The sequence below is a fragment of the Oryctolagus cuniculus genome, chromosome 4 (assembly GCF_964237555.1).
Source record: "Oryctolagus cuniculus chromosome 4, mOryCun1.1, whole genome shotgun sequence".
Lineage (NCBI taxonomy): Eukaryota > Metazoa > Chordata > Mammalia > Lagomorpha > Leporidae > Oryctolagus > Oryctolagus cuniculus.
In genome coordinates, this window is record NC_091435.1 from 54,939,780 (window position 1) to 54,962,729 (window position 22,950).

The window sequence follows — 22,950 nt, forward strand, 5'->3', positions numbered from 1 at the left end:
TTAACCTCAATAATATAATATCAATAATATAATAATATCGGGTTTTTCAAAATCTTTTCTTACCACCCTGCAATCCAACCAGTCTAATTACTTAACAGAAGCATTACATAGGTATATACAAATAAACTTCCAGACCCCATTTATGACAATTTAACATGGTATTTCTCAAAGTGTTTTTTGAGGAACAGCAGTCTAAAGAGATACTCAAGGCGAGGAAAAAAAAAAGTTCCATAGTTAAAAAGAGCTTGAGAACTACTACAGCTATACTCCTCTTGGGATTCAAAAAAATGTTAGTACATTCAAGTCCTCAGTGAAGACACCTGTTTTAACTTCAACATAGCAAAAATTCACAGATGTAAGATTATACACACAATCAAAATCAATTTGCAAGAAAAGCAAGTTATTATTAAAGAAAAAAAGAACAATATTACTAAAAATCAGTAGTGAGTCTTCGGTGATGTTTAGTGATGTCTGTGGATCTCATGGAACTCTACTTCCATGCCCCCTTGTACATTTAACTATGTCATGATTTTTAGACTTAAAATGGGACTTCAAAAATTTGGGGAATAGAATTAACCAAGATAAGTCTACTCATGTGCAAACATTTATTAAAATTCATTCATAGCTTTGTTATACTATGTATCTTTCATGAAATTTTTGAAGCACATCTTATAGGGGGAAGATTTCAAAATATTTGGCCCCCAAATAAACTGATTTTTAAATTCCATTTTACATAAACTTTCTGAGGTACCCTTAATAGTAACAGCCTCTCTCATTAAAACTGTAGTTCTATAAAAGCAAGGAGCATGTCTTTATACCTACTCATACAAAATGCCTTGTTTAATAAATGTTGAATTAAACCATCTGTAATTAATACCTTAAAACAATATCCATTTATATAGTATACGTTTAAAATTCTTAATGATAAAGAACAGAGGTTGGCAACTATTTTGCCATAAAAAGCCAGACAGTAAATACGTTAAGACTTTGCACACCATATAGTCTTTGTTGCAACCACTGAACACTGTGGTAGCTCAATAGTAGTCAAAGACAATATTAGAATGGCTGAACATTATTTATAAAAACGGGCAGCAGACTGGATTGGGCCTATGGACCACAGTATGACAATCTTTAACACAGATGAATTCCAACAGTCTCTACGTATATTACTGGGAATAGTGTACATTCTTATTTAAAAGGAAAAGCTACAAAAACCCAACAGGAAAGAGAAGCATAATCCAGTTCTGATATCAGTTGTTACCATCACCATCTGTACCCAAATTTAAACAGCATAAATTAGAAATGACCATTTACAATGTATATTCCCTCTATTAACCAACCCAGGTTAATTTACCTTGTATTTTTCTTTGGCCTTCTCTTTTCCAAGAAGTTTAAGAACTTTATCTGCTAACAGCATGCTTTGTTGATTTTGGAATCCTTCTAATATACACACAGCAGTAACATCTAGAAATGATGGAAAAACAAAAGTGAAATTATTGCAAAGCTCATCAACCGCATCAAAGGGGCACAATGAAACTACAGAAAGCCAAACTAAACTCATGGCCTAAAGGAACCATCTGCTTTGCTTCTAATAAACTGATTCTCAGAACTTTAATTTTATATACTCTGCCAACCTCAAAGCTCGGAAAGTCACTCTATTTCTCTGGGGTCTGCTTTCCTCACACATGAAATGATAGTGGCTGTACTGCATGGTTTCTGATATTCTCTCTGCTCTAACATTCTATATAAGCAAATTAAACAAAGAATTCAAGAATGTTCTCTTCTGGTCAGTAATGCCAACAAAAAAACAACATAGTGTGGCTGTCTCATGTTTGGTCTTTTGTATAGGTCTCAGATTTATTCTCTGTCTCTAAGCCATCTTGTCACAGAGCTCTAACATAAATCTGTCTCAAAACGGAATTTTTGTTTGGTGATGCTACAGCAGTTTGAAATTAGAAGATTAGTGGTTCCTTAACCTCAACTTTTCATTCACAGTTTTCAAACAACAGCTGTCCCTGCTCTTTTTGAACTAAATTTCTCACAACTCCACACCCTTGTCCTTCTAAACAAGTCAATTTGCCATCACATTCTGCTGATAACCTTGACTAGTGGCAACACCAGTGCCTTTTTCTCATCCCACTTCTATCTAAAACTCCAATCAACCTCCTCTCTCCAATTATTATCCACCAGTAACTTCAAGGTCTGGCTCAAAACTCAGAATTTCCTTTTCTAAACCAACACTCTGACCCACTACCAAAGCACATGACACCACAAAACCTCAGATCTTGCTAAAAATCTGAAGCATTTTCATTTGGTAACCCAGATTTTTAAAACAGGGTTTCTTTTTTTTTTTTTTTTAAATAATTATGGCTATACCGTATGATGCTATTAAAGCAGATTTAAATATGTAATGGAAAGCAGTTTCAGGTTGCCGAAATTACATTTTGGGTTAGCTCTATGTCACCTAGAAGAATGTAATTGAAAAGTCGGTGGTCTACACTCTAATTGCAGTTTTGTAAGCAAATATGGTCATTTAAGAGACCACAGAATATTTATTGCATTTACTGAGAATGACAAATTCACTTTGATACTTTGTACCAATCACATAACTCCCAATTGATATAAAAGAAGTTTGAAAATGCCAATGGCAAAATACAAATGTTTTCTTCATTAATTCACCTCAAAGTTGTTTCCTATTTATACTGGATATTAACAAAAAATATAAAAAATTTAGAAACTATCATTGGCTGAAACCTCTTTTGTGATCTCCTTATTCATGGATTTATATCAATGATTTCTAACTGCTAAGTTTATAACTCCTAAACTCCTAACTCATAACTAATTAATATCATAGCTGGAAAAGAACCAACACTTGAGTATCAGAATCTCAATTTAAACTAGAAGAAAGAGTCACAACAGGATAGGAGTCCCACTTTTATAGACAACTGATTGATCTCAATGCTCACAAGGCAGAGTTTCATATAAATTTACAATGACTACAGAGCCTTTAGTAATTTTTCATATGTAAACACAAAAATACCCTCACCTTCTAAACATTCCTTCTTATTGTCTAGCTTCTCGTGGGCTTTTGCACGTCTAAAGAGAGCTTTCACATATTTGGGATTAAGTTCAACAGCCTTTGTACAATCTTGTGCCACCTCTTTCCATTTTTGCTGTAATTGAAAGTATTAAGAAAAAGTCATACTAAAAAAAAAAAAAATAAAACGAAACAAAAAAACACGGTTCAACCAAAATCAGTTTCCCAAACTTAACAGGGTGAGTATGAAGAGTTTCACAAAAGAAAAAGTATTCCCAATACAGAGTGGATACCCATACTACTTTACAGAAGCCAATATACATTTCTGTAAGATAAGCAACCAGATTTTAAAAATTAGGCAATGGATACACTTAGGGAATCTTTCTACCTCCAGATTTACAAACCTACCTGCATTAGGTACTTCTGCCATCCCCTTCTTACCTCCTGTTAAACCGAGGAAGCACCCATCGTCATCAAAGGTCAGCCTTCCACTGGGTGATCTGAACCCTTACCCTGTCCATGTCAAGGACTTCAGTGCTTCAGTTATTGTTTCTCTGCAGAAATCTGCTTCTCTACAAAACCATCCCATGAACATAAATGCTTGCCCTAGTGTTTTCATCTTTGAAAATCTTTTATCTTCCCCTCCAGCGACTCCCTTGCTCCTCAGCTGCTCTCGTATGACAAATACCCAGAGATGCCAGATTACTTGATGTCCTACTACCTCCCTAGCTGCTCCTTCTCAATCTCCTTTGCTCAGTTCCTCTCTGCGTGATCTCTACATGCTGGAGTACTCAAAACCTCAACTCCCCTTTAGTGGGCATATGTACTGTCTGGTTTTATATACCATCAATATTAAATAACTCCCAAATTTATCTCTTCAACCCAGAGCACTATCCTAAAACAGACATTTCTCAATTCAACCGTCTCTCTCTTCCCCCAGCAGCCCTCGCCACCCACTGGTATTAAAGTCCTTGTTTCTCTTTACCCTTCACCTCCAAAGCAACAGCAGCTTCTGCTGACCTTCAGCTTTCCTTCGTATCTCACGTACACTATTGCACCAAACGCCCTCAGTTGTTCTCCCTGCCTCTGCTGTGTCCTCCCTTCAATGTATTCTCAAAAGAACGATGAGAGCAGTCTTACATATGTTCCTGCCCTGCTTACAAACCTTAAATATTTCTCATTATACTCAGAATCAAGTCCAAACTCTTTACTATTGTCTACAAGATTTTGCCTGATCTGGTCACTGTCTACCTTTCCAATTTCATCTCTCTATACTACAGGAAATTAGATAATTCCTTACTCTAAATTCTTCACTGCCTCAGAGCAATTATATACACTTTCTTCTCCGTTTTGTAAGTCAGTCACCATGTAACTATACAAAGAATGAAACAGATCTGCATTTGATGATATGAAAAGCTATACAAGATACAGTGGCAAATGAAAAAAATAATTCACAAACAAGATGTATGATAGAAACTCATCTTTGGTCTTTTTCTCCTCCATATATACAACTATTACATATGTAGAGAAAAGTTGAAGAATAGCTTCAAACTACTGAGGAGGAGAGGGTGATCAAAAAATTTAATTTTCTATACAACCGATTTTATAAAATCTGAAATATACATAACTTTGGAGTGTAAGTCTGCAACCAGCAAAGCTAAAATTATTTTTTAAAGTACTGTAATTAAAGGAAATAAAACAAAAATCCTATAATTTCAAAAACTGCATTAGATTTATTTGACTAGCATTAACCGAACAAAACAAAAGGAACAGAAAAAACAAGCTAGGGTACATACCAACTGCTCAAAGGCAGCAGCTCTGTTTTGATAAAATGTGGAAAGGTCAACATTCTTCTCTGTAGGGCACAAACTAATGGCCTCCGTGTAGCACTGAATGGCTTGTTCATATTTTCCTGCTTTAAAATATTTATTGCCTTTGTTCTTGGCTGCTTGAGCTCTATCAAGAGAATTCTAAAATTGAAAGAAACAATTATTAAGTGCCAATCAACATTTAAGAATAGATTCAGATTACTGTATTTACATGATAAATTGACAAAAGAAAAATGACAGGACAGAACAACTGAGATGTAAGCTACATCATACAAATACCTTCATGGGCTAGACTGTCAGTAGCAGACCGCTGTGTCAAAATGTTTATGTAGGGCAGGAGTCCTGGGTAGTGGTTAAGAACTTGGAACACCTGCATCCCATATCAGAGTGCCTGGGTTTGAGTTCCAGCTCTACTTCTGATTCCAGCTTCCTGCTAATGCAGACCCTGAGACAACAGGTGATGGCCCAAGTAGTTGGGACCCTTTCACCTGCATGGGAGATCTGGCTGTGGAAGGAATTTGGGAAGTGAACCAGCAGATGGAACATCTCTTGCTCTCTGCTTTTGTGCCTATCTGCCTTTCAAATAAGTAAGAAATAAACTAAAATTTGAAAGAAAATAAAACTATTTTTAAAAATGTCCATATATTTTAATTTCAAAAAACATTCAAGACTTTCCCAGGAAGGCTGTGGTGCCTTTTTTTTTTTTTTTAAAAAGATTTATTTATTTGAGAGAGGTCTTCCATTCGCTGGTTTATTCCCCAAATGGCCGCAATGGCCAGAGCTGGGCTAATCCAAAGCCAGGAACTTCTGGGTTTCCCATGTAGGTGCAGGGGCCCAAGCACTTGAGCCATCCTCCACTGCTTTCCCAGGCCACAGCAGAGATGGATCAGAAAAGGAGCAGCCAGGACATGAACTGGAGCCCATATGGGTGCTGCACTGCAGGCAGAGGCTGCACTGGTCCTCTTGTGCTTTAAAGTACCACTTCTCATCATTCTTGCCAGCACTACATGTGATGGCTGTGTTTAATTTTTGCCAGTCTGATGGGTATAATGGTACCTCAAAAAGTTCATGGAAAAGGAAAAAGATAAATTTTGGTTGTTTCATCATATTCATTTTCCATGAACTTTTTAAAGACCTGTCAAATAACATGGTGACTGTCAATCACAGGTCATTTTAGCCTCAGAGGGCATTTGACAATGTCTGAAAACATTTTCATCATCACAACTGGTAAGCGTGTGTGTGGGGTGTGGGTGTCACTACTACCATCTAGTAGGTAGAGGCCAGAGATGCTGCTAATATGCTACAATACACAGGAAAGTCTAGCACAACAAAGAATGACCAGATCCAAACTGCTAATAGTGCTGATACTGAGAAACTGGTAAAAAAAAAAAAAAAAAAAAAAAAAAAATTCCAATACCTGTGAGTTTTCCTCACTACTAATGAATTTGAAAATCTTTTTGTTTATTAGTCACTTGGTTTCCTTATTCTGAAAATAACTTAGTTATATGTCCTCTTATTTTTCTATTAGGAAGTTTATCAACAGTGTACAATACACATTACACTTTACCATCTTTATTACAATTATTATCCCAAAAAGACTGTAAAAAAAAGATGTATTTATTTATTTGAAAGGTGGAGTTACAGAGAAGGAGAAAGAAGGAGGGAAAGATGTCTTCTAACTATTGGTGGCCACAATGGCCAGGGCCCCCCAGTTCAAAGCCAGGAGCTTCATCCAAGTCTCCACATGGGTGCAGGGGCCTAAGTACTTGAGCCATCCTCTGCAGCTTTCCCAAGTACAACGCAGGGAGGTGGATTGGAAGTAGAGCAGCCAGAACTCAAACTGCTGCCCATATGGGATGCCAGTGTTGTAGGCAGCAGCTTTACCCGCTGTGCCATAGTGTGGATCCCAAGCTTCTTGTACTCCTATTTCTGTCTTACTGTCCACTTTCTGAAAACCCAACTCATACACTGCATGTATATAACATACCAAGAGTTTCAAGTTAGACCTACTATACACAGCTGTCAACACTTCAATCAATATTAGGGAAGCATCTTTGTAGATAAATCCAGTTAAAAAGGTTCCAGTAACTAGGTATCAGTCTTTGCACAAAATTTGGTATTATTTGTCAATGTCATCTGATTTTAACAAATATAGGACTCTGGCAGAACCCATATACCAGTAACAGGTAAGCACAGAGAAAATAAAAGCAGATGTAGCTGCCTCCACATATGGTCTGAAGAATCTGTGAAAACCAACTAGTTGGGGCTTAGAGCATCTCTTAGTCACAAGGATGAGACAGCAACCCTTTCTTGCATCTGCTTTCTTCTCCCTTACTCTTGCTTCATTTTTCTTTCTTGCTTTCCCCCTTCTGTTTATCTTTTGTCTTCTTTTTCAAATTATTTTTCAAAAGTATAGTATGCACAGATGGATTTGTAGGAAACTAAGAATCTGAATTAATACTACATAGTTACTTTAAGCTGGCAAGCTTCAACAAACAACATGTATATTTTAGGTGGGAGAATGGAATCAACCAAAAAAAGCACAAATGCATTAATAGATGAATGTAAAAACCTTCCATTTGTCAACAGCTTTAATCATATTCCAAAAGCTCTGAAATACAATAGCAACCCTGAAACGTATTTCAAGGATTTATGTTTCAGAACTATGAAAATATACCAGGACTAAACTAACAGAGAAACACCCATAAAACACCCAACAGAAGAAGATGACTAGAAATCCTCTATGTAGCTGTGGGCTTTGTAGGACAACCAGCAGGGTGACTGCTAAAAAACTGGCATTTCAGACCCTCAACAATCCTCCCACTCCACTAGACTACAATAAGGTGTGTCATCCAGCAGCAGAACTTGAGGCTCTCTTATACACAAGGGACAAACAACAGGTTTATCTTGCCTCTGTCTCCCAGGAAGCCACATCATTGAGAATTGCTAACTCAAAGCAGGCTTTTAGCCCAGTGATTAAGATGCCCACACTGCACAGTGAAATACTTGGGTTTAATTTCGGACTCTGGCTCCTTACTCCAGCATCTTGCTGATGTAGACCCTGGGAAGCAGTGGAGATAGCTTCAGTAATTGGGTTCCTGCCACCCATGGAGGTGACCTGGATTGAGTTTCCAGCCTTCAGCTTCAGTCCCAGCCCAACCTCAGCCACTATGGGCATTTGGGGACTGAATTAGCAGAGGGGAACAAGCTCTCACTCTCTCCATGTCACTCAAATAAACAGGGGCAGCTGTTTTGGCACAGCAGGTAAAGCAGCCGCTTGTGACACTGGCATCCCAAATGAGTGGTTAAGTGTCCTGGGTGTTCCTATTCAGCTCCAAATGCCTATTAATGGCCTGGAAAAAGCAGCAGAAGATGGCCCAAGTGTTTGGGGCCCTGCCACCCATGTGGGAGGCCAGGATGAAGTTCAATGGGGAGTGAACCAGCAGAAGGAAGAGCTCTCTAACTCTCTTTCAAACAAATATTTTTTAAAAAATCAAGTAAATAAATATTGCATTAAAAGATAATTTTCTCTGTCTCTCTGCCACTCAATTAAGTTTTTTTTTTTTTAAATGAGTTATTCAGGCTGGCACTGTGGACTGGTGGGTTAAGCCACTGCCTGTGATGCCAACATCCCATATGGGCAATGGTTCCAGTCCCAGCTGCTCCATTTCCAATCCAGCTCACTGCTAATATGCTGGGAAAGCAGCAGAAAATGGCTTAAGTCCTTGGGCCACTGCAGCCACGTGGGAGACCCAGATGAAGGTCCTGGCTCCTGGCTCCGGCCTGGCCAAGCCCTGGATGTAGCGGCCATCTGGGGAGTGGATCACTGGATGGAAGATATCTATCTATCTATCTATCTATCTATCTATCTATCTCCATCCATCCATCCATCCATCCATCCATCCATCTCTATCTCTCTATTTCTAACTCTGCCTTTCAAATAAATAAAATACAACATCCTTTCATGGTAAAAACTCTTAAGCAAATTGGGTATAAAAAGGGCATTCCTCAACACAATCAAGGCAATATACAACAAAACCTCAGCCAGCATCATATTGAATGAGGAAAAGCTGGAAGCACTTCCACTAAGACTTAGAGCCAGACAAGGATGTCCACTTTCACCACTGCTATTCAATATAGTTCTGGAAGTTTTAGCCAGAGCCATTAGGCAAGAAAAGGAAATCAAAGGGATACAAATGGGAAAGGAGAAAGTCAAATTATCCTTGTTTGCAGGTGATATGATTCTAAATACAGGGGAACCAAAAGACTCCGCTAAGAGACTACAGGAACTCATAATAGTTTGGTAAAGTTGCAGGATACAAAATTAAGACAAAAAAATAACACACAGACTACCACAGCTGAGAAAGACTTTGTAAAGTCAGTCTCATTCACGATAACCACAAAAAAATGTAAATTGCTTGGAATAAATGTAACCGAGGATGTCAAAGATCTCTACAATAAAAATTACAAAACATTAAAGAAAGAAATAGAAGACACAAAATATGGAAAAATCTCCATGTTCATTGACTGGAAGAAATAACAAAATGTCCATACTACCGGGCCGGCGCCGTGGCTCAATAGGCTAATCCTCCACCTTGTGGCGCTGGCACACCGGGTTCTAGTCCCGGTCAGGGCGCCGGATTCTGTCCTGGTTGCCCCTCTTCCAGGCCAGCTCTCTGCTATGGCCAGGGAGTGCAGTGGAGGATGGCCCAGGTGCTTGGGCCCTGCACCCCATGGGAGACCAGGAAAAGCACCTGGCTCCTGGCTCCTGCCATCGGATCAGCGCGGTGCGCCGGCTGCAGCGGCGGCCATTGGAGGGTGAACCAACGGCAAAGGAAGACCTTTCTCTCTCTGTCTCTCTCTCTCACTGTCCACTCTGCCTGTCAAAAAAAAAAAAAAAAAAAAAAAAAGTCCATACTACCAAAATCAATTTATAGATTCACCATGATCTCAATCAAAATACCAAGGACATTCTTTTCAGATCTAAAGAAAATGATGCTAAAATTATATGGAAATATGAGAGACCCCAAACAGCTAAAGCAATGTACAAAAACAAAAACAAAGGCTGGAGGCATCATTTCAAGACATAGTACAAACTTTTCACTTACTGTAGAGTTAATCTTATGTGTATAAAATTAATTGAAAATAGATCTTAGTAAAAAATAAGAATCAGAATAGGAGAGGGAGGAGAGAGAAGGGTAGGAGTGCAAGTGGGAGGGAGGGTAGGTGGAAAGAATCATTATGTTCCTAAATTTGTATTTATGAAATGCATAAAGTTTGTATGCCCTGCCGGCGCCGTGGCTCACTAGGCTAACCTCCGCCTTGCGGCGCCGGCACACCGGGTTCTAGTCCCGGTCGGGGCGCCGGATTCTGTCCTGGCTGCCCCTCTTCCAGGCCAGCTCTCTGCTGTGGCCCGGGAGTGCAGTGGAGGATAACCCAAGTCCTTGGGCCCTGCACCCCATGGGAGACCAGGATAAGTACCTGGCTCCTGCCATCAGATCAGCGCGGTGTGCCGGCCGCAGTGCGCTGGCCGCGGCGGGCATTGGAGGGTGAACCAACGGCAAAGGAAGACCTTTCTCTCTGTCTCTCTGTCTCTCTCTCTCACTGTCCACTCTGCCTGTCAAAAAAAAAAAAAAAAAAAAAAAAAAAGTTTGTAAGCCCTAAAAAAAAAGAGCAGAAGAAGCCAGAGAAAAGGGTACTGAAGCGCCAGCCTGCTCCACCCACAGAAGCCCACTTTTTCAGAATCAAAGCAACTGATTCCCTGAATTCATAGTGTAATTCATGTAAAAATAATAAAGAAAAGAAACTTTAAGCTGTGGAAAAAAAAGGCATACTACAGGACTACAAAGCAATTATAATCAAAACATCCTGGTACTGGCACAGACCTGCAGACTAATGGAACAGAACAGAATCCCCAGAAATCAACCCACTCATCTACAACCAACTAATCTTTGACAAAGGAGTTAGAATCAATCCCCAAAGGACAGACTTGTCAACAAATAGTGCTGGGAAAACTGGATCTCTGTGAGCATTAGTATGAAACAAGACCCCTATCTTACATCTTACACAAAAATCAACTCAAAATGGATCAAGAATCTAAATCTATGAACTGATATCTTCAAATTACTAGAGGAAAACACTGGGGAAACTCTCTCAAACGTTGGCACAGGCAAAGACTTCTTGGAAAAGACCCCAGAAGTACAGGCAATCAAATAAAAAATAGACAAATGGGATTACATAAAGGTAAGAAGCTTCTGCACGGCAAAGGAAACATTCAATAAAGTGAAGAGACAACAGATAGGATGGGAGACAATATTTACAAACTTTGCAACTGATAAAGGATTAACATTCAGAGTTCAGAAACTCAACAACAAAACAAACAATCCAGGTAAGTAGTGAGCAAAGGACTTGAATAAGCATTTTTCAAAAGATGAAATTCAAATGGCCAATAGACACACAAAAAATGCTCAGGACCACTAGCCATTAGGGAAATACAAATAAAAAACAAAATGAGGTTTCACTTCATCCCAGTTAGAATGACTCTCCTACAGAAATCAAAAAACATTTTTTCTACTATACGACCCAGCCACCAGACTCCTGGGAATTTACCCAAATGAAAATAAATCAGCATATCAAAGAGTTACTTGTACCCCCAAGTTTACTGCAGCTCAATTCACAGTATCTAAGATGTGGAATCAATCCAGAAGCCCAATGACTGGATTAAGAAAATGTGGCATATATACACTATAGAATATTACTTAGCCACAAAAAAGAATGAAATCCTGTCTTTTACAATAAAATGGATGCAAATGGAAAATATTATACTTAGTGAAATAAGCAGTTCCAAAAAGGCAAATACCATATGTTTTCCCTGATCTGTAGTAACTAATAGAGCATAAAATAATGTAATGTATATGAGTAAAATTGACATTTTGGGAATTGATTATGAGAATAGTGATTTTTTTTCTTCTTACTATTTGTTGAATTCTTAGTGGAGGGTTAATATTATTATAAAATAAACTGAAAGTATGCTATTGTAAAAATTAAAAGAAAGAGTAAGAAAGGAAGGAAGAGATAGGGTGGGAGTATAGGCAGGAGGAAGGGCAGGGTGGGAGATATCCCAATGCTCTTAAACCTGTATATATGAAATACATGAAATTTGTTTACCTTATATAAATAAAAAGGGAATATTATAATTTCATTAACTCCCTTCTTTAACACTCTTTATTATACTATTGTAAAATGGTGCTCTAAATGACAGCACTAGAAAACAAATTATGAGGACAAAACAATCAAATTATACAGACCAAATTTGCTGCCACTACTCCACTACCACTCCAAAAAGCTATCAAACTATATTTGCCAATAGCATAATCTTGATTAACATCTCCTTGTTCCTTCTGCCCACCCTCCCACCCCTATTACTTTCTGTCCAAGTGCTTCACTTCATCAATAAAAATACTTAGGAAAAAAAACAACTATACAACAGGGAAAATACAGAAAAGCTACTTATTTCGCCTGACAGAATTTAGGACAAAAAGTACAGCAGTTAATATATCTCTTGGGATGTCTCCATCCTGTATTGGAGATCCTAGGTTGAAGTCCCAGCTCTACTTGCAATTTGAGTTCCCTGCTAATGCATACCATGGAAAGCAGCAGGTGATAGCTCAAGTGTTTGGGTCCCTTCACCCACATGGGAGACTTGGATAATGTTCTGGGCTCCTGGCTTTGGCCTGGCTCAACCCCAGCTGCTGTAGGCATTTGGGGAGTGAACGATTAGATAGAAGATCTGTCTCTTGGCCTTTCAAATTAATTAGTTAATTAAGAAAAAAAGTTATGTCTATACTACATGAATGACACAGCTGGTTTACAGTTAGTGATCATGAAGAAAATGAATCTTTAACTAAAGCCAAACCCATTCTCTGGAACTGAAAGCAAACAACCCAGACTTCAGTGCCATTACTTTGCTACTATTCATTCTAGGGCATAAGGACAGTAAGTAAAAAGACAAAATCATCAGTATGAGACTTTTTTCATTTTGCCAAGTTTGTAAAAATGAATTCAATTTAGTTGATTTGATTTCACTATAAAATCAGCCTTCCAAGTCCACCAGTTCTGTATCCACAGACTGAACCAACTGATAAAAAATATTTAGGAAAAAAGTTATGATGCTGCTGCTGTGTACTTTGTAGTGAAGCCTATGATGATTCCATCTACACTGAACATGCAGACATTTTTTTCTTCTCATTATTCCCTAAGCAATACAGTATAACAACTATGTATATAGCATTTACATTGTATTAAGTATTATAAGTAATCTAGAAATGATTTAAAGTACACAGGCTCTTCAAAACGTTTATGGAAAATATTCATTATTTAAAACCTGTGCATGGAATTCAATTATTTTGCACTGAAGTAAACTTTACCATTAATACCATTTGCCCACAACCTTTATGAAGGAACCATGTACACGTGAGAATATTCAAGGGTTACAGGCAAATATTACAACATTTTAGGTAACAGACTTGAGCACTTGAAGGTCCTGGTATCCATGGTAAGGGGTATACATGTGTGTCTTAGAATCAATCTACCTTACACACTCAGGAACAACTGTAAAACAACCAGTAGAGTAATCTTTACCAAGAAGTAATATCCTAAAGGCCAACAACGGGAAAAAAAAACAAGCAAACTGGCAGACTCTCAAATGAACTACCACTGTTTTCTTTTTTTTTTTTTTTTTTTTTTTTTTTTTTTTGACAGGCAGAGTGGACAGTGAGAGAGACAGACAGAGAGAAAGGTCTTCCTTTGCCTTTGGTTCACCCTCCAATGGCCGCCACGGCTGGTGCGCTGCGGCCGGTGCACCGCGCTGATCCGAAGGCAGGAGCCAGGTGCTTCTCCTGGTCTCCCATGGGGTGCAGGGCCCAAGCACTTGGGCTATCCTCCACTGCCTTCCTGGGCCACAGCAGAGAGCTGGCCTGGAAGAGGGGCAACCGGGACAGAATCCTGTGCCCCGACCGGGACTAGAACCAGGGGTGCCGGCGCCACAGGTGGAGGATTAGCCTAGTGAGCCGCGGTGCCGGCCATACCACTGTTTTCTAAAACACTGAAATTCCAATCAACAATAAGAAAAATATACAATAGGTGGTTAGTAAATTTAATAGCCAACAAGTAGAACATTGTTAGTCCAAATAGTAGCAACTGTATACATACACATGTGACATATGCATATACACATAAATCTACAATTGCTTGGATAAAAAACAGGACCAAATGCAAGTAACTCAGGTAACACACCCAGGGAAACATTAAACATGTTTTTTCTTTCTTCAATAACCATTTACCTGTGCTAACAATTTGTCAAGCAAAAAGTAAAACCTACAAACCTGTCCTGTACCTCTTATTAAAGAGGTAAATCTACTTTGAGCAAGTTAGATTTTAAAATGAAAGCTATGGGTATTAAAGCTTAATCCAGGTAAATTTAGTGGAATACAAAGTTGAGAGAACAATCATGGTTTGCTAACAACAGTCAGTGAAGGTTACAAGAATCTGCTCTGAAATGAAAGTGACTGACAAAGGCAGTACTCTAGAGGAAGATTAGCAGATATGGAGAAGTTCACAGAATAAGAAAAGGACCAGTCTCTCAAAACAAATCTCACTACATGACTACCTCACAGAAAGCTTTCAATTATACACATGTGGCAATAAGGAACCACTATTATTTTTTAGCAAATGTTCATAAAATATTACCCTTATCATCACATGTAGTCACTAGGAAAAAATGGGCTAGAAGTAGATACATCAATCCATGTGTGAGAAAAAAAGTGTTTAAATTGTCATTATAGTGACATTTATATCCAGCTAAAATACATGAGATAGTTGGATACTGCTTCTCTCAGCTCTATTCTCTCACACTGATCTTCTTTAGAAAGCATACGTATTAACTATGAATCTCAGCTTTACAGAAGTAGCAGTCAACTCTGGAAGATTTACTGTAAGAGAAACTACGTATCAACACCTACTGACCAATTGTTACTTTTATAGGTATCAACACTAGGAAAATAAGAAAATCCCTAAGGAACTAAATCTAAAATAAACCTTCCATTTCCCACCCAGTTCCCTGCTAGTGCATCCTGTAAGGCAGCAAAGGAAGGCTCGAATGCCTGGGCCCCTGCCACCCACATGGAAGACCCAGATACAGTTCTGGGATGCTGGCTTCTCCTGGCTCAGCCGTACCAGTTGAAGGAATTTAGGGGATGAACCAGCAAATAGAAGACTGATCTCTTTCTCTCTGTCTCTTGGCTTTTCAAATAGATGAAGATAAACATTTAAAAAAACCCTATAACCAACCCCACCTGGTAAAATCATAATACAGAGCACTCTTTACCTAAAACAAACACACTTATAAGAATGCTGTTTCAGGGGTGGTGCTGTGGTGTGGTGGGTAAAGCAACCACCTGTGATGTCTGCATACCGTCCGGGTGCTGGTACGGATCTTGGCTGCTCCACTTCTGATCCAGCTGCCTGCTAATGCACCTGGGAAAGCAGTGAAGGATGGCTCGTTCACCCATGAGGGAGACCAAGATTAAGCTCCTGACTTGCTGGCCTGATCTAGCCCTGGCTATTGTGACCATCTGGGTAGTGAACCAATGGATGGAAGATCCCTCTCATTCACTGTCTCTCCCTTTCTCTGTGTAACTCTGCCTTTCAAATAAATAATCAAAATGGATTAAAGACCTAAATCTATGACCCAATACCATCAAATTATAAGAGACCCCTGAGGAAATCCTGCAAGACATTGGAATAGGCAAACAGTTCTTGGAAAAGACCGCAGAGGCACAAGCAATCAAACCAAAATTAACAAATGAGATTACATCAATTGAGACGATTCTCTACTGCAAAAACAAAACAAAACAAAACAAAACAAAAACACCACAAACCTCAGCAAAGTGAAGAATCAACTGACAGAATGAAAGAAATTATTTGCAAACTATACAACTGGGCCGGTGCAGCGGCTCAATAGGCTAATCCTCCGCCTGCGGCGCCAGCACACCAGGTTCTAGTCCCGGTTGGGGCACCAGATTCTGTCCCGGTTGCCCCTCTTCCAGGCCAGCTCTCTGCTGTGGCCCGGGAGTGCAGTGGAGGATGGCCCAGGTCCTGGGGCCCTGCACCCGCATGGGAGACCAGGAGAAGCACCTGGCTCCTGGCTTCGGGTCAGCGCAATGCGCCGGCCACAGCGCACCGGCCGTGGCGGCCATTGGAGGGTGAACCAACAGCAAAGGAAGACCTTTCTCTCTCTCTCTCACTGTCCACTCTGCCTGTCAAAAACTAAACAAACAAACTGATAAAGGATTAATAACCAGAATATATAAAGAGATCAAGAAACTCTGCAACAACAAAACAAACAACCCAGTTAGAAATGGGCAAAGGAGCCGGCGCCACGGCTCACTAGGCTAATCCTCCGCCTGCAGCGCCGGCACACTGAGTCCTAGTCCTGGTCGGGGCACAGGATTCTGTCTCGGTTGCCCCTCTTCCAGGCCAGCTCTCTGCTGTGGCCCGGGAGTACAGTGGAGGATGGCCCAAGTGCTTGGGCCCTGTACCCCATGGGAGACCAGGAGAAGCACCTGGCTCCTGCCTTCGGATCAGCGCAATGTGCTGGCTGCAGCGCGCCAGCCGGGGTGGCCACTGGAGGGTGAACCAACAGCAAAAGGAAGACCTTTCTCTCTGTCTCTCTCTCTCTCACTGTCTGCTCTGCCTGTCAAAAAATTAAAGAGAAAAAAAAAGAGAAATGGGCAAAGGACATAAACAGATATTATTCAAAAGAGGAAATCCAAATAGACAACAGACTCATGAAAAAATGCTCAGGATCACCAGCTGTCAGAGAAATACAAATCAAAATACAATGCGGTTTCACTTCATCCCAGTTAGAATTACTTTCATACAGAACTCAACAAACAACTGTTGGTGAATACGTAGGGGAAAGGTATCCTAATCCACTGTTGGTGGGAATATAAGCTGGTAAAGCTGCTTTGGAAAACAGTATGGAGATACCTCAGAGATTGGAATATAGACCTACCATATGACTTAGCCATCCCACTAATCAGAATTTACCCAAGGAAATGAAATCAGCATATGAAAGATTTCTCTGTACCCACATGTTTACTACAGCTCAATTCACAATAGCTAAGACATGGAATAAACCCAAATGCCCATCAACTGAAGACTGAATACAGAAATTATGGGAGGGCGATGCTGTGGCACAGCAGGTAGAGCTGCTGCCTACAGTGCTGGCATCCCATATAGGCACCGGTTCGGGTCCCAGCTGCTCCACTTCCAATCCAGCTCTCTGCTGTGGCCTGAGAAAGCAGTGGAAGATGGCCCAAGTCCTTGGGTTCCTGCACCCACATGGAAGACCCAGAAGAAGCTCCTGGCTTCAGATCGGCACAGCTTTGGCCATTGCAGCCAACTGGGGAGTGAACCAGCGGATGGAAGACCTCTCGCTCTCTCTCTCTCTGCCTCTCCTCTCTCTGTGTAACTCCAACTTTCAAATAAACAAATCTTAAAAAAAAAAAAAAAGAAGAAGAAATTATGGGATATGCACACCATGGAATACTATACAGCAGTAAAAAAAATTTGGTCATTTGCAACAAAATGGATGAATCTGGAAAACATCATACTTAGTGAAATGAGCCAGTGAAATGAGCCAGTCCCAAATGGACAAACACCATGTTCTCCCTGACCTGTGAAAATTAATAGAGCACCTAAAAGACGATCTATAGAAGTAAAACTGACACTTTCAGAAGCAATGACTTTGAATAGCCCTTGTCTTGACTGCTGAGGAAGTTTTTTTTTTTTTAAATATTATTTGAACTCTTTACTTAACCTAGAGTTAACCATATGTGTATAAAGTTAACTGAAAATAGATCTTAGTGAAAAAAATGAGTGGGACCAAGGGGGAGGAGAAAGAGGGGTTGAGAATATGGGTGGGAGGTTGGGCATGGTGGGAAGAATCACCATGTTCCTAAGGTTGTAATTATGAAGTATATGAAGTTTGTAACTGTAAAGCTGTATAGTTCTGCATATATTCCTATGGACTTACTTCTAAGGGTACAGTTTAAAAACTTGCCATGGGACCCCAAATCAACTTAAGCTGGGTAGTAAAAATAGCATGCTAAGTGTTAAAGCAAACATACAGACAGGATTAAGTGTTGAAGTGATCATATAAATAGGATCAAGTGTCTGATAATAACAATGGAATTAAAAAAGAGAGAACGCTCCAACAGGGGAAGCAGGCTACATAGCAGACTCATAGAACAACAAATGTCCTAAACAGCACTCTGACCTCAGAATCAGCCATTTAGGCACTCTGGTCTGGTTGAAAAGCCCATGAGAACATTTCAGGCACAGAAAGCCAAGACACTGTGGCAAAAAATGCCCTACATGAAGGAACTCCGTGGGTGGGACCCCAGTGGAAAGAGGTAGTCATCAAAGAAGGATGTACTTTTCTCTGAAGGGAGGAGAGAACTTCCACTTTGCTTACAGCCATTTCTAAATAATGATGGAGTTTGTGGATTCGAAAGGCTTCCATAGCCTAGGCAGCTCATGTCAAAAGTCTCAGGTGATCACTGATGTCATACGTAAGTGTTAATTATTAAATTAACAACAGGAGTCACCGTGTACTTCCCAAGCAAGACTTCTGTCTTTAAAGAGTTATTATTAGAGTTAACAGTAAAACTTGTTCTCAAAGATTTATTTCATTTTAGTGTATTATGTGGAGGATATTCTTATGTCTCATAAGTTTTAGTTATGACTAAGTGTTCAACTCCATTGCTTCTTAGATGCTTCCTTAACGATAAAATTTGTTCTCAAGGACTTTCTTGTAATGTATTAAATAGAGGATATTCTTACGTTTCATAAGTATAGTTATGTCTAAGTGCTTGCAAAAGATGTATCATTCTTGGGTGCTTCTTTAAAGTTAAGTTTCTCAAAAAAAAAAAAGTGAAATTAACTTCAAGATGCAATGACTGTGAACAACCCTTGTCTCAGCTGTTGAGGAACATTTTTTTTTTCCTCCATGCAAATTGTTGAACTCTTTACTGAGTATAGAGTTGGTCTTCTGTGTATACAGTTAATAGAAAATGGATCTTAGTGGAGAATGGGACTGGGAATGGGAGAGGGAGGAGGTAGGGTGGGAAGGTGGGTGTGGTGGGAAGAATCACTATATTCCTAAAGTTGTACTTACAAAATACATGAAGTTTGTATTTCTTAAATAAAAGGTTTCTTTGGGGGGGGGGGGAGAATCTGTTTCTGGAGCCAGCACTGTGGCACAGTGAGTTAAACTGCCACTAGCAATGACAGCTTCCCACATGAATCTTGGCTGTTCCACTTCTGATCCAGCTTGCTGCTCATGCACGAGGGAAAGTAGAAGATGGCCCATTTGCTTGGGTCCCTGCCACCCATGTGGGAAACCCAGATGGAGTTCTAGGCTCCTGACTTCAGTTTGGCCATTGGGGAGTGAACCAACAGATAAAGACTACTTGCTTTCTCTCTCTTCCTCTATCTAATGTTGCCTTTCAAATAAATAAATAAATCTTAAAAAAAACTGTTTTCACTTTTATTTAAAAGGCAAATAGACACAGAGATCTCTCATCTACTTATTTCACTCCCCAAATGTCCAGTCAGGCTGAAGCCAAGAGCCCAGAATCTCAATCCAAATATCCCACATGTATGACAAACACGAGTATTTGAACCATCATCTGCTGTCTCTCATGGTGTTCATTAGCAGGAAGCCAGATCAGACTTGCACGAGGCATTCTGATGTGGAATGCATCTTAATTGCTATGACAAACTCCCACTCCTCAGTGCCTAAATGAAGTTTAAGACTCTTACACTGAATCCAGGACCACCTGGCAGAATAAAATGAAAAGCTGGAAAGTTTTAAAAATGAACAGATGCTCCTTGACTTACCAGGGGTTATAGCCAACAAACCTATCATAAAATTGAAAACATATATAATACACCTATCCTACCAAACATTCTAACTTAGCAAAACAGTACACTGCAGAGCACTTGTTGTTTCCCCTTATGATCACGTGGACAAATGGGAGCTGTAGTTCACTGCTGCTGCCCAGCATTGCTAGAGTTTGGTCCTGCATATTGCTAGCCTGGAAAAAGATACACTTTCTACTGAATATGTATGACTTCTGCACCACTATGAAATCAAAACATACAGTGTCATGGTAAATCTTCAAAAAGTTCATGGAGAATGCACATTATGAAAAATGTATGCATGGCTCATGACAAGAGCCTTGGGTGATTACTGCGGTCAATTGTTAAATCAACAACAGGAGTCATTGTGCACTTGCTCCCCATGTAGGACCTCTGTCCTTAATGTGTTGTGCTATGAAAATTAACGGTGAAACTAGTCTTCAAACAGTACTTTATACTTTGTGTGTCTGTATGGGTGCAAACTGTTGAAATCTTTACTTAGTATAGAGTTGATCTTCTGTCTATAAAGATAATTAAAAATGAAGAATGGGATGGAAGAGGGAGTAGGAGATGGGATGGTTTGCGGGTGGGAGAGTGGTTATGGGAAGGAAGAACTGCTATAATCCAAAAGTTGTACTTTTGAAATTTATATTTATTAAAATAAAAGTTTTCTATAAAAAAAGAAAGGTACAGCCGGCACCGTGGCTCAACAGGCTAATCCTCCACCTTGCGGCGCTGGCACACCGGGTTCTAGTCCCGGTTGGGGTGCCGGATTCTGTCCCGGTTGCTCCTCTTCCAGGCCAGCTCTCTGCTGTGGCCAGGGAGTGCAGTGGAGGATGGCCCAAGTCCTTGGGCCCTGCACCCCATGGGAGACCAGGCTCCTGCCATCGGATCAGTGCGGTGCGCCGGCCGCAGCACGCCAGCCGTGGCGGCCATTGGAGGGTGAACCAATGGCAAAGGAAGACCTTTCTCTCTGTCTGTCTCTCTCACTGTCTACTCTGCCTGTCAAAAAAAAAAAAAAAAAAAAAAGGTACATAGATTTAAAATTTTTTTGCACAAAAATATTTTAATTCTATGTCAGTGACCTAAAGTACACACTTTATGTATATGTGTTAACTCACAGACATCAAAGGAGTCCTTAATTTTTAGTCAAAGAATGAAGCTTCATTCATTCATTCAACACCTGCCATGTGTCAGGCATTATGTTAGTCTGTGAACACAATGGAGAAAACAAGATAGAGCCAGTCCCTGGATTCAGAAATGCAAGAGTATAGTAGGAAAGGCAAGAATAAGCAATTCCAGTACCATGTGGTAAGTGATGTGGAAAGGCCAAAGTGCTATTTGGATAACATAATGGTACACTTAGGTGGAGAGGAATTTCAGAAAACCTGAAATGACCTCTACATTGTGACTTGAAAGATGAGAAGGTAGTAGTAGAGATGTTGTTTACAGAATATCAAAAGCCAGGATCAAGAGGAAATGACAAGAGATGACGTGAAAGAGGTAAGCAGAATCAAGATCATGATAAGGAGTTTGAATTTTCTCTGTGGGCAGTGATTATAAAGCCATAAAGCTTTTAAGCATGGAATGGAATTTATTCTAGTAATGACAAAACAGGAAGGAAATACAGTATCCCTGGGGCACTGACTCCAGGACACGCCCTCTTTTCCACGTGGATATCTAAATCTTGAATGCCAAAATCTGCTCTGCAGATACTCGTCTCACATAAAAATGGCATAGCATTTGTGTGTGTGTGTGTATACATATATATGACATACATATATATACAAATGCTATGCCACATAAATGTAAATGCTATATAGTTGTTATACTGTATTGCTCAGGGAATAATGACAAGAAAAAAGGCCTATAAATATTTAGTACAGCTGTAATTTTTTTCCTTAATATTTTTTATCAGCAGTTGGTTGAATCCAGGGATATAGAAACCAGATAGGGAGGGTGACTGTAGTAACAGAGGGGTTATTTTGTCAAGAAAAGGTAGCAACAAGAATACTCAGCTATTTAAAGCCTATTTATCGGCTCGCTAGGCTAATCCTCCGCCTTGCGGTGCTGGCACACCAGGTTCTAGTCCTGGTTGGGGTGCTGGATTCTGTCCCGGTTGCCCCTCTTCCAGGCCAGCTCTCTGCTGTGGCCAGGGAGTGCAGTGGAGGATGGCCCAAGTGCTTGGGCCCTGTACCCCATGGGAGACCAGGAGAAGTACCTGGCTCCTGCCATCGGATCAGCGCGGTGCGCTGGCCGCAGCACACCAGCCGCGACAGCCATTGGAGGCTGAACCAACGGCAAAGGAAGACCTTTCTCTCTGTCTCTCTCACTGTCCACTCTGCCTGTCAAGAAAAAAAAAATAATAAAGCCTATTTATGATGAGGTATGGTTATAGATTAGATGCAGAGAATTTGACAAGAGTGAAAAGTTAGGGATGACATCCACGATTCTAACTTGGGAAACCAGAGACACACATCAGTTAACAAGGGACGTCCTTGGGAAAAAGAGATGAAATGTGAAATACTTATGAGGTAATGAAGATGCCCTTTAAATTTGGCCTCATGAGTGGTCTGGGCTAAAACCAAGAAATTAGGGAGTCATCAGTATGGAAGTGCAGCTGAAGCTGCTGGAGGGAAAGCAGCATCCTGGGGAAGTAGAGAACATTAGAAAAAGAATACTTACGATTGAATTGTGAAGGCCATTAAAAGGAAGCAGCAGAGCCGGGAAAGGACAATAACAATCAGGAAAATGTGTCCCAAGAACAACAGGAAATGTTTCAATAAAATGTGGACAATGTAAAAAACTGCCAAGGATCAAGTAAGGTAAAGACTGACATGTGAGGGGCTGGAATTGTGGCATAGCAGGTTAAGCTGCCACCTATAATGCTGGCATCCCATATGGCACTTGTTGGGAGTCCTGGATGGTCTACTTTTAAAATATCTTCCATCCGCTGGTTCACTCCCCAAATGGCCGTGACGGCCAGATCTGGAACGATCTGAAGCCAGGAGCCAGGAGGTTCCTCTGGGTCTCCCACACGAGTGCAGGAGCCCAAGCACTTGGGCCACCTTCCACTGCCTTACCAGTCCAAAGCAGAGA

The 22,950-nt window shown here is 40.2% G+C and overlaps 1 protein-coding gene across 2 annotated transcripts in view; it reads right to left on the reverse strand.

Annotated features, from left to right (window-relative positions):
- TOMM70 (translocase of outer mitochondrial membrane 70) overlaps positions 1-22,950 on the reverse strand; it is a 55,290-nt gene that overhangs the window by 25,333 nt on the left and 7,007 nt on the right. For both annotated transcript variants that reach the window (XM_051819158.2, XM_002716612.5), the window contains 3 exons: positions 4,834-5,007; positions 3,047-3,173; positions 1,355-1,464 (listed from right to left, as the gene is read on the reverse strand). In XM_051819158.2, coding sequence (XP_051675118.1) covers positions 1,355-1,464; positions 3,047-3,173; positions 4,834-5,007 — 411 coding nt within the window. The remainder of the gene's footprint in view (positions 1-1,354; positions 1,465-3,046; positions 3,174-4,833; positions 5,008-22,950) is intronic.